Source organism: Bremia lactucae, linkage group LG3, assembly GCF_004359215.1.
Source record: "Bremia lactucae strain SF5 linkage group LG3, whole genome shotgun sequence".
Classification (NCBI taxonomy): Eukaryota; Oomycota; class Peronosporomycetes; order Peronosporales; family Peronosporaceae; genus Bremia; species Bremia lactucae.
This window is the reverse complement of record NC_090612.1, coordinates 37,141-48,370: the sequence shown is the minus strand read 5'-3', so window position 1 is coordinate 48,370 and position 11,230 is coordinate 37,141. Positions and strand designations below refer to the sequence as shown.

Below are 11,230 nucleotides of genomic sequence, written 5' to 3'. Positions count from 1 at the left end.
CCATTTGTGTTTCGGTCGCATGAAACCTCTAAGGCTCGACTAGACAAACGTTTGTGCTGCAACGTGCCGAATTCAGGGGTCGGCAAAGCTCTTACATTTAAAAGCAGGACAAGCGTGACAAAACAAGATTACCAACAAGCGCAAAATTTTGAAAGTTATATCGTATGTTAGCCCATTGATGACTGAACCCAGGTACTGTGTTCATCAAGGGTCTAAGGTTCTTGCGGATGGTCCCGTCAAGACTCACCTGTTCCGCCGTGATTAAGAAACGCTTGTTCAAGCGATTTCTATCGCGAAACAGGAGGACTTTCAGCCTGAAACTGACTTTCTTTACACGAACTACTATCGTCTGCTGAAACGACAAGAAGTCGGAAGTCCCAAAGTAATAGACTTTTGTAATGTTGAGCGCTTCCAAAAGACAGGACACTTCACCTGCTTCATGCCCACTACCAAGAAACACTGAGCGAAATGATCGACCTCCCGGTAAAAATAGCGGAAGACGCGAATTCGACGCTGTTGGATAATAGCAACCGCTAGACGAACCGAAAGAAAAGGTCGGTTCGGTAGGTGCGGAAGGACTGACTGATCCAGCAACGTCAAGCGATTTGCAGGCCTTTTCAATAAAGTTGCTCCCAACACACAGTCTGTCACGGAGCGTTTGTACTCCGTGATTTACTTACAAGGTCGCTGTGAGGAAGCGTGGAAGGGAGACACTCGAGTGTTGACCGGAGTGGCTGCGGGTATTTTCCGGTCTGATAGTTTATTTATTTAAGGTAAGTCCTAATATATCTGGATCTCCTAAGCGTAATAGTCAGCCAAAAATCTTTATTAGACAGTAAATCCTAATTAATCCTAACTATCAATATTACACATCTAGTATCGCACCTAAATAAGTAATATGTGTACCCTGTTACATCACCCCCACTCAAGATTGTGACCACGGTCACTAAGATCAGATGGGGTGAAATGCAAATAACAAAATAAGGCAAAACGAAAACCGAGACACACACCGTGCTGTCGCAGTGTGCTCGGCCTTCGATAACCCCACACGTGCGACGAGACGTCGCGTTGCACAAAGCGCTCGAACTGCTTCTCAGTTCAACGACGAAAGCCGAGACGCACAACAAGCAAGACTGCTGCAAAACACAGACACACCGCGACTGCAATGCCATTGTGGTAGGTAACCAATATTTCGGCACGTTCACGCTGTGCAGCGTGGACGACTGCAGTGGGTTTGTTGACGCGACAACGAGCCGCGAACAGAGGTGAACGAATGCTAAAGATAGGCAAATCAGTGACGCCGGACCGATACGTGGCGACGGCGTCGCTTGACGAGTCTTGGTCGCGGTTTGTGGCGCAGTACAACTTCTATTCATCGTTCTTTCGAGAAGGACGCTTCCTGATTCGGTGACGCGCAAAGCTCAACACTGAGTGATCACATTGCGACCCATTATGTGTGAGAATTCGTGGCAGTTGGAACAAACTGCTATTGCATTCACTATCATGAGTGGGTTCGCTGGCCGAGTGGGTCGAGATGATTCGAGAGATCCCGCTGACCGACTGCGAGCGAAAGTTAATTCTTCGGTGAAATCGCCAAGTCCAGAAACACAACTGCAGCGTGGCACCTACCAGGCGGCCGGCTCCGATCAACCGGAGTTGCTCCCACGTGTCCGACGTGGGAGGACGCCAATCCAACGCACGCCGTTGTGAGATGGTGCACAGCGACCATTGCCGCGATAACAAGCAACATGACTGGTTCAATAGTCGACAAGACTATTGACAATCCATCGAGTCACACCCTCGCTATCTTCCAAGGCCACCGGACCGTCACGCTGGAATCGCCCAGCATGTGACGAGCCAGGTCGATCACGGAGCGCAGGCGTACAAGTTGGTGCTCCGAACGCTGCTGCGTTGGAGGCGTTGGCGCAACAGGTGCAGCTGCAGGGACAACTGCTGCATCAGCAGACGCAGCAGGTGGTCTGCTTCGAGTGGGACACGGATGCGTTGATACAAATGGGCGAGCGGCTCCTCGAGGGTCGTGCACACTTACGTAGCAACTGATATGCGCTGCCTCGATCATAACAAAGCTCTAAGTACTCACATATCTATTAAAAGTTCTTCAGTGATGGTTCGATTTAGCAAAGGACCTCTGTTGAGTACACTGCAAGCAGCGATGCCCCGTCCATATCATCCTCTCTTACTTTTCACTACCATGCTATACACAGTGCTCGTCGCTAAAGCTGATTTTATGTTGGTTGATTCTCCTATCCTATATGAGTCATTGACGGGGGAAATGCAACTGCTTAAGTTAGTAGCAACTACGATTTGCGTGCAGTCACTTCACAATGGAAAAAAACAACAACAATATTATCGATTCCACAATGCGTGATAACGAACCTCATCTAGATATCTTTTCATCCCTTGCAAGTGCTAGACACTGGGGTATCGATCCCCCTACCTCCCGCGTGCGAAGCAGGCGCTCTACTATTTGAGCTAAGCCCCCACTTCTCAATTTGCCGGCTAACACACAAGTCGACTGTTTCGAAGAACCCATATCCTTTAAGCTTCTCAGCTCCACAGCCTTCACCGCTTTCTCTTCCGCCAGCCATCATGGAGAAACCAGCTTCTGCCTCTTCTCTCCCTCGTGCTGACAAGATCGCCTCTGTAGCATCTGATCCAGCTAAGGCCCTTGCTCCCAGCATCCCGTTCGATGCTGCAGCCGCTTACCCGCTCAAGATTTCTGCCGGAGCCAACTCCGCTGATCCCCGACTTGTGACCTCTGACGTCGGTGAAGATCCTGCAGTAAGTATGCCTTCTCCTCCGTCGTATCCGCTCATGCCGGCGTCGCCTCCACTGCCCGCGCTTCCCATTCACGTTACTACTGGGTCGCCTGGTGCTGGGAGCCGCTCCGACGAAGCTGACATGAGCGATGCGACCGAACCAGTCGTATTGTCTCAGGAAGCCCCGGATGACGAAGAAAAAGCGCTGTCTCCTCAATCACCTCCTACGGACGCTAACACTTATGTGGAAGCTGGTGATGGCGCTGCCTCGACTTGGTCTGCTGATCAGCGTCCGACGATGGCTGACCTGCTGTTCCAGCAAGAGGTCATTCGTCGCGACCATGCAACTGTCGATGCCACTCGTCGTCGCGTGGAGACTCCGAAGCCTCTCGCGTTTGACATTGAAGCGTTCGAGCGCCAATATGCCGCCGGTTGTGACTGGTCTGGCATTGCCGCTCGCATCGGTCAGTCTCGCCCGTACCCGCTCCCGCGCGCCAAGTTTGACATGGTAATTGAAACGGGGAAGGCGTTTGTGAAGACCCCACTGCAGAGGATAATGGGTCGGCACGAGCCACGGAAACAGGGCGCTGAACCAGCTGTACGAGGAGTTTCTCGTCGGCCAAGTATCCAAAATGCCGGGAGGCAACCTTCGACTGAAGGTGAAAACGCAGGCCGCGTGTTTGAAGCTCGAGCGAACGACCGTCAGCATCCTTGGTGGTGTGTACCCGTTCAAGCCGTTCGACGTCCTTGCGAACAAGTTTTTGTTGGACATCTCGACGTCGACTCGGACACGGACACAGACCTGATGTTTCGCCGGCTATTTGATCTTGGTTGTCAGCCACTATATGACACGTTCCGCGACGTAAACCTGGCGACCCGCCTCACGTCTGCGACATGGCGTGTCTTCTTCCGCTCTAGCAAGTGTCCGCAGCCGCTGCTTTTGAACGGCTCGGTGTGCGACCAAGTAATCTTTGACAACAAGCTTCATCCGGCGCACGGCAAAGACGCGCCGTTTCAGTCGGAACGTCTCCCGTTCGACTTTCGCTCGATCCATGGGATCGACTTAGGTACGTCAGAGGCCAGCCTTCGTCGTTCATCGTCGAAAGCGTCAGCAACGAAGCCGTCAGTAAAGACACCAAAATCCACACCAAAGCTTACTTCGAAGACACTTCAACTGGCGGCGATTCCGCCACCGCTGCCTGCCGTTCGTGCCGGAACTCGTTTCTCCTCGCTTCCGTAACGCTGGCGAAGTTGAAGAGAAGAGGGAAAGTCAGCTCCAGCCAGGAGCTCAGCATGCCCACCAACTTGTGGCACATCAACTCGCGAAGAAGGTGATTGACATCGACGAAATCCTGTCGATCTCGACTTTCCAAGGATCGTCAGGGAAGATTTCACCTCCCTCGAGTCCGACGACCAAATCGACTAAGATGCTGATGCTCACGGACGGTTTCACGACCGTTAAGAATAAAAAGAAGCGCATGAGAGGAGGTGTCGACTTCTCAAGCATGCTAACAAAGCATATCCCGCGTCCGCTTGATGGTATTGCGACTAAGAACTACTTCGCGGAGCTGCAAACCATGTCCGCATCGTTCCAGAGCTTTCATGCGACAGCTGACCCAAAGTATGGCATGCGGCACCAAATTGCGCCAGCTGAAGTAAAGATGCCTGAGACGCTCAAGTCGTCGAAAGAAGCTGCTTTTTTCATGGAAAAGCGCCACACGAAGATCAGGAAGGTAAAGAAGGCGTCTCCGGTGGTCGAAGTCGCGGAGGCGATGTTGAACGATGAGAACACCGCGTTGCTCAACACCCTCACCGACCTTCTTGCGGTCGCCGACTGCAAGGTGGAAGGCACAGTGAAAATTTTAAAGAACGCGTCGAACCCAGACCACGTGTTGAAGAAACTCGAGGAGTCGGGTCCGGCGTTTAACAGCGCGATGTCACTCAAGATGGCTGGGTCCGGCAATGAGATCGCCGAGCTCGCCCAACTGCACATGATCAATCGTGTGCTGAGTGCGACGACGCCGAGCGAAGACGTCACGTTCAGCGTGAAGTGAAAGAAGCTGTTAAGGACAGCTGTGCCATCAAAGCGTTGAGAGCTGCTTAAAATCTGCGCTAAGTGGTGGACGTCAACGGATCAGGTCCGTGAGCTATCCCGATTCACCAAGGCACTGAGTATTTTTGAGCTCGCCTTGATGTCGGCAGCACCGACAATCTTCGCAAACGACCACTGGATCCAGTTCGTCACCGGCGAACCCGTTCAATGGGTCCCAGCTCACCACGCGCGCTTGCTACACCCCAATACTCTCCAAAAGCTGCTGCGGTCGGACCTCGGCGCACTGTGCATGGAGCACTACAGCCAAGTTCAGTGGCAAGGCAACCTTCTAGCTGAACTTGAGGAGCTGCGCAAGCTTCAGGGTGGGTACCCGGTCGACGAGTCGATGCTGAAGCTCCAGGTCGAAGGGACGGGTCTGTGACGCTAGTCGCGGGCGGCCTTGCCACTCGATGCTAAGGCGGACTCGGCTCCACCTAACTGGACAAACGTTGGTGTTCTCACTGTGAACACCAACGGCGTGAAAAAAACGGCCACCTCTTGATCGAGCATCTGCTCTCCAGGTACTCAGTATCTTGTCTCCAAGAGATCAAGTTCGCCGACCGCCACCACCTTGACACCTTCCACTTCCACCTCGAGTCGATGTTCGCGCACAAGCTGTTCGTGGGTGACGAGAACGCGCTGCTCAAACGACCGACGCGAGGTCGAAGTAACGGCGTCTTGACGCTGCTGCGCTCCGACTAAGTCCGGCGTGGAGCAGTCGAGGCTTTGGTCAAGTGAGTGTTCAGGTCACCGAGCACTAAGTGAGTTGCGGCTTCTTCGACGCCCTCTGTCGTCAAACTCGAGAAGAAGGCTTGTTTTTCTTGTTTGTTCACCGGCGCGTGCACATTGTGTATGTATATGGGGGCGAGCTCGACCATCACACGTACGACGAGGTAGCGGCTTGAGATTGTCAGGTGGGGAACCTCGGCAGCTGAGTCGAAGCTGGGAAAGCATCCAACGTATCAGTCGCCATGTAAGTGCTCACTAAAGCAGGTGTCGTCGTTTTATCATATCAAGTAGAATATCGATTGATCTGAGAGGGCGCTTAGCTTAAATAGTAGAGCGCCCGCTTCGCATGCGGGAGGAAGGGGGATCGATACCCCCAGTGTCCAGCACTTGCAAGGAAAGAAAAGATATCTAGATGTTTTGGTTCGTTATCACGCATTGTGGAATCGATAATATTGTTGTGTTTCCTTCCACTGTGAAGTGACTGCACGCAAATCATAGTTGCTACCAACTTAAGCAGTTGCATTTCCCCCGTCAATGACTCATCTATGATAGGAGAATCGACCAGCATAAAATTAGCTTTAGCGACCAGCACTGTGAATAGCATGGTGGTTAAAAGTAATAGAGGATGATATGGACGGGCCATCGCTGCTTTCAGAGCACTCAACAGAGGTCCTTTGCTGAACCGAACTATTAATGAAGGACTTTTAATAGATATGTAAGTACTAAGAGCTGTGTGATGATCGAGGCAGCGCGCATCCAACCTATCCGTCGGCATGTAAGTGCTCACTAAAGCACGTGTCGTCGTTTTTATCATGTCAAGTAGAATATCGATCGATCTGAGAGGGCGCTTAGCTCAGTTGAAAGTCGATTGTATATTTATCGTTAACACAACCTATACCGACTCGGCTTTGGCTAAGATATTCTACAACTCATCCTTTTTAATCTGATTATTCTTGATAGTTTTTTAATTCTGTTTTTTTTCTAATTCTAGCCCGAGAGCCTATCTTTGCTTAACGATACCCGGGGTCCCAAGGGTATCGGAAAGTCTGTTCCATTTCAATTTTGTGGTTGGTGCGGGAATCGAACCCGTGTCATTAGGGTCACCAAGTCGATGCTTAACCACTACACCAGGGTGGGACCCCTGAGGGCGCTTAGCTCAGTTGAAAGTTGTCTATATTACTAGAATTAGACGGAGAGACTACTCAATCTACCTAGCATAAATATAATAAATGTATGTGTAATATACAAGATGTACCGTAGGTAGTAGTTTCAGTTAAGTACCAGATTGTTGTCGAAACATTTGGTGCGTTGTAGCTCAGTCCGTATGTGGCTCTTATTCCATGCTGAAGATCGTAGGTTCGATCCCCAAGGGGGATTTTACAAATCCTCTAAATACCGATATCGAAATGCATAGGTATCGGAGCTCACTTTCGAATTTGCCACGTGAAGCGCAAGTAGAATCGCACTTAGAAGGTATATACTGTATAGTATAGTGAAATTCACTAACCCTTGTGTATACAGGTATACATACAGCAGGAGAATCAGCCGTGTCCCGACAGAAGTGTCTGCACCTTGCGACCGATCTCTGCGATCCTTGAAGGTGGCGATTTAGGGCAGAATCCGACTTCGTCATCCGATAGTGCATCGCGAGATCGGTCACTGTGTCAAGTTAGCTCATTTCCCGGTGTTTCAGATCCAGCGCACCTCCAACAATGGCCGCCAAACTCACTCGCACCGCTAATCCAGCCGACTCAAACCAAACCGGGATCGCCGACACGATGCCGAGCTCCCTTCTGCGGACTGTATTGTTTCCGGCTGCACCCTTTGCGGAGACGGGGGGCATGAGCCCTGAAGGGAGCACGGCAGCGAGCGCGGACGTGAACGGCGAGGACGAGAAGGCAGGCGAGGCGAACGGTAAAGCCATATCGACTGTCCAACCAATGGATGATACCGGCAACGTCTGTAGCGGTAACGGCCAATCGCCGCTTGCGACTACTGACAATGACAACAATGATAGAGGTCACGGGTCGCCCAATCAATTGGGCGACGCTTCTGGCAATGTCTGCTCGGACGGCGACCAAGCGCCGGTCATGACTGCTGACAGTTACAGCAACGATAGCAGCTCTAATGGGAGCGACAGCGACATTGACAGCTGTGGTGACAAAAGTGACGGTGAAGCCAACCAGTTTTCGCTTGCAACACCGTCGATCCTTCACTGAGGATGGTCGCCAATGTCGAATGGCAGGCTGGGTCTTCGCTAAACGGAACGCCATCAGTGTGATTTGCGTGCGACTACTGCATCCGATAACCAGGCGCACAGCCTGCGCGTGTCAAGCTGTTATCGTTGATGGCGAATTTCGGTGATGCCCGGGTGGAGGTCGGTAAACCTCTTAAAAGCAGGATGGGATCTCGTCGCGCGCACAACCTTGGTCATGGCTAGCTTTTCATCATTATTGTAGAAGCGTCTATCGAAGAACCGAAGGTGTGCCGAGAACGTTGTGAAGATCACTTGGAGCGCAGGGAGCAAAGGAGTCGGCTCTCGTCCGTCAAACAGGCAACGATTTCGATCAGACCAAATGAAGTGAAGTGTGACAGCGCGGAGTGTGTGCCAAACGTCATGGACGACTCCAGCGCAGTCATCCCACTCATTACGCACGGGCAACTTCGTGGCCAAGGCGATATTAGCCCAAGATGGTCTCGTATGGAAAAGCGGAAACACCAGCTGGTTCGCTTGACTCCACAGTTGTGCTGCAAGAGTGCACTCAAAGAACAAATGTTTCTCCGTCTCAATGGCATCGCACCCGTGACGCACGCAGTATTGTATGCGTGGTTGAAGAGCTTCCAGGAACCAGAACCGAGCTCGTACAGGCAGAAGACGGAACGCGAGACGAAATTGCAGGTCTTCGAAGATTGGCAGCAATAGTTTTCGCAAATGCTTGCTGTAATTTACGATTGACTTGATCTGCTCTTCACTCACACGTTGCGAGTGTATAGTCATCGGGTGCGGTCTCGTTGGTAGCGGTGGCGACCAGACCACACGGAGCATAGCTCGTCGCGGGATCGATGGAATCAGGAGCACTTTGTCGCCGCTCGTGTATCCCAGATGCGGTAGTGTAACACTTCCTCCACTTTCAGTCAGCGGGGCTCGCCTCACAACGTCCCGCGCTCTCAGACGTTCGACGAGTTGCGTGGCTTCGGTGTATAGCACTTTCAGCCACTTGATTTGTTTCCCAAGAGTCATATACTCGAGCGTGAAGTCAATATGCCGCTCCAGAAAGTCGTGCTGTGTTGGCCAAGCACAATCTTTGCGCATGAAGTCAGCTAATGAACGCACGTTGAAGACTTGAAACATGCAGACGAAAACTTCGTTGAGGTTCTGGAACCATCCCAAAGCACCGACGGTGAGCTGAGTTAGTGGGATTCCGTGGTGTCTTCTCGTAGTGAAGTTCCGCGTCAACGTTGAACCAGATCGGCTGCCGAAGGCCGTACCAAGCGCGTTCACTCAAAGGAAGATCTTTCCACGTGATTTCCCACCGCAGCTTGTACCACCAAATCCAAGTCGTTCGCCACCAATGGGAAAATTTTTCCACTTTATCATATCTTTATGCCGAAGCGGAGAGATCGTGAGGAAGTCTAGAGCGCCGTATCCACCCGTGGGTGGAACTACTAATTTGAGCAGTTCGGTACCTGCTGTTGTCGAGGTTCTAACATTGGAAGCACCCGCCGCGCTGACAAACTGCAGCACGAGCTGAAGCCTCTGCTTTTACAGATGTGCCTCCAGACACGGAATCTGAAGACCACCGTCACTGCGTCGTTGGTGCAAGAATTCACGTGGAATGAGCTGGATATGCGATGCCTCGCGATCGTACTTACGACTGAGCACAAACCGGTTCAGCAACGACTGCCATCTCTTCACTACTGGTACTGGGAGCGACACATGTTGTGTATAATGCCACACCGGGAAAGCACCATCGTTTGGGCAACCAGGAGCCGTCCCCTAAGTGTTCGTGCCCGCCTGTACCACATATTGAAGCCATCATAGAATCGCTTCTCGAGGAACTCCGCGAGAGCATTATCCACGGACGATTGACTGAACGGAATGCCAAGATATATGACCGTTTCCGTGCGACCTAGCGTTCGCATTCCTGGAAGTGGTGGACATGTATGACTCCGGTTCAGCGTCAAAAGCACCGACTTGGTAATATTGAGTTTTGCTCCGGAGCCCTTGCAGTACTCCTTCACGATCCCAAGTTGTGCTTGTAGGTTTGATATTGAGCTGGCCACGAGGGTTGAGTCATCCGCGAAGAACAGGCTTGTGCAGGTGTGGTCGGCATTCAGACACACGCCATACTCCTCATGAGAGCGAAGCAGGTTCCCCAAAGGCTCGATCGTCAAGATAAAGAGCAGCGCAGACAACGGATCCCCTTGCTTCACACCTCGCGTGGGATGTAGTGCGGGCTGGATGTTCTGGTTGATGATGAGATGCGCAGCTGGTTTGGTGTACAGGAGCCGGATCCACTGAATAAACCCCGTGCCAAACCCAATTCGATCAAGAACCCGGAGCATGTATTCCCAGTTGACTCGGTCGAACGCCTTTTCGAAGTCCAAGAACAGCGCGTATGCTTCTTCGTCAATACTCGTCACGAGGTCTTGCAAATCTGCGAGGAAGCGGACGTGGTGATGGATCAAGCGTCCCTTGACAAAGCCTTTCTGGTCGGGGTGGATTAAGTCGCCGATCACTTGCTGCAGTCGGTACGTCAGAGCCTTTGATAGCACTTTCACGTTGACCTGCACGAGTGCGATGGGCCGATAGTTGCTAGGCTCCGCTCGAGATCCCTTCTTGTGTAAAAGCACTACTGCTGACTTGCGCTGAGACGGAAGGAGCACCCCACGCTGAAGTTGATCTTTGAACACGATACGCAAACATTCGCCAAACACGTCTGGAGCTACCTGGTAGAAACCTGCCATCAATCCGTCCAGACCTGGTGCCGAAGTTGCTTTCATATGGCGAATTGCACTCGCCAGATCAGAAGCGGTGATCGGCGAGCTCAGAAGTGAACGGTCGGTCTCCGATACAAATTTTACTATGGATGCGAGGGGTCTCCGTTGCTTTGCATCGTCAGGTGGAGGAGCCGTTCCTGATGGACTATTTGGGTCTTTCATTTCGGAACCCCAGTGCTCCAGGAAACACACTCGGTGTCGTTACTTCCTCAATCGAGACCCTTCGCAAGCTCGTGTCCAGTGGACGGAAGAAGTGCTTGGTCGATTTTTCAGGATTAGCCGCTTGGAAGTCGAAGGCGGTGTCTTGGTTGTATTGACTCGTCCGCATGACCGTATCCTTATAGTTCCTCATGGCTTCGTCGAAGTGCTCCCGATTTAAGTGACTAGCAACGCTACGATACTGAGCAGCAGCTTGGTCTAAAAGGACCCGAGCCTCTTCAACAACTTGATTGTCTTGCATCCGGAGCTTCTTCTGGACGTCTTGGAGTTGGGCCTTAATGCTTTTCTTCCACTTCTCCCAGACCTTGCCACGATTTGTTGACGTCTGCAGTTTGTCCCGTATCATCTCGGCTTCTTTTTCGATCGCAGACACTACCATAGGATACTCCAGCATGTACCGGGGGAACTT

General features: G+C 51.8%; 4 protein-coding genes across 4 annotated transcripts; 3 read left to right on the top strand and 1 right to left on the bottom strand.

Annotated features, from left to right (window-relative positions):
* Positions 1–1,452: 1,452 nt before the first annotated feature.
* On the top strand, positions 1,453–1,710 carry CCR75_009486 (uncharacterized protein; the record flags this gene model as incomplete). The annotated part of the gene is made up of 1 exon (XM_067967525.1): positions 1,453–1,710. The coding sequence occupies one exon, from the start codon at positions 1,453–1,455 to the stop codon at positions 1,708–1,710; it is 258 nt and encodes an 85-aa protein (XP_067816652.1).
* Positions 1,711–6,941: 5,231 nt separating this feature from the next.
* On the top strand, positions 6,942–7,199 carry CCR75_009487 (uncharacterized protein; the record flags this gene model as incomplete). Its single annotated transcript, XM_067967526.1, has 2 exons — positions 6,942–7,074; positions 7,123–7,199. The coding sequence occupies 2 exons, from the start codon at positions 6,942–6,944 to the stop codon at positions 7,197–7,199; spliced, it is 210 nt and encodes a 69-aa protein (XP_067816653.1).
* Positions 7,200–7,541: 342 nt separating this feature from the next.
* On the top strand, positions 7,542–7,820 carry CCR75_009488 (uncharacterized protein; the record flags this gene model as incomplete). Its single annotated transcript, XM_067967527.1, has 1 exon — positions 7,542–7,820. One exon carries the CDS (start codon positions 7,542–7,544, stop codon positions 7,818–7,820), a length of 279 nt encoding a protein of 92 aa, XP_067816348.1.
* Positions 7,821–10,977: 3,157 nt separating this feature from the next.
* Positions 10,978–11,215, bottom strand: CCR75_009489 (uncharacterized protein; the record flags this gene model as incomplete). Its single annotated transcript, XM_067967528.1, is given in 2 exon segments — positions 10,978–11,019; positions 11,030–11,215. The coding sequence occupies 2 exon segments, from the start codon at positions 11,213–11,215 to the stop codon at positions 10,978–10,980; spliced, it is 228 nt and encodes a 75-aa protein (XP_067816349.1).
* Positions 11,216–11,230: the final 15 nt, after the last annotated feature.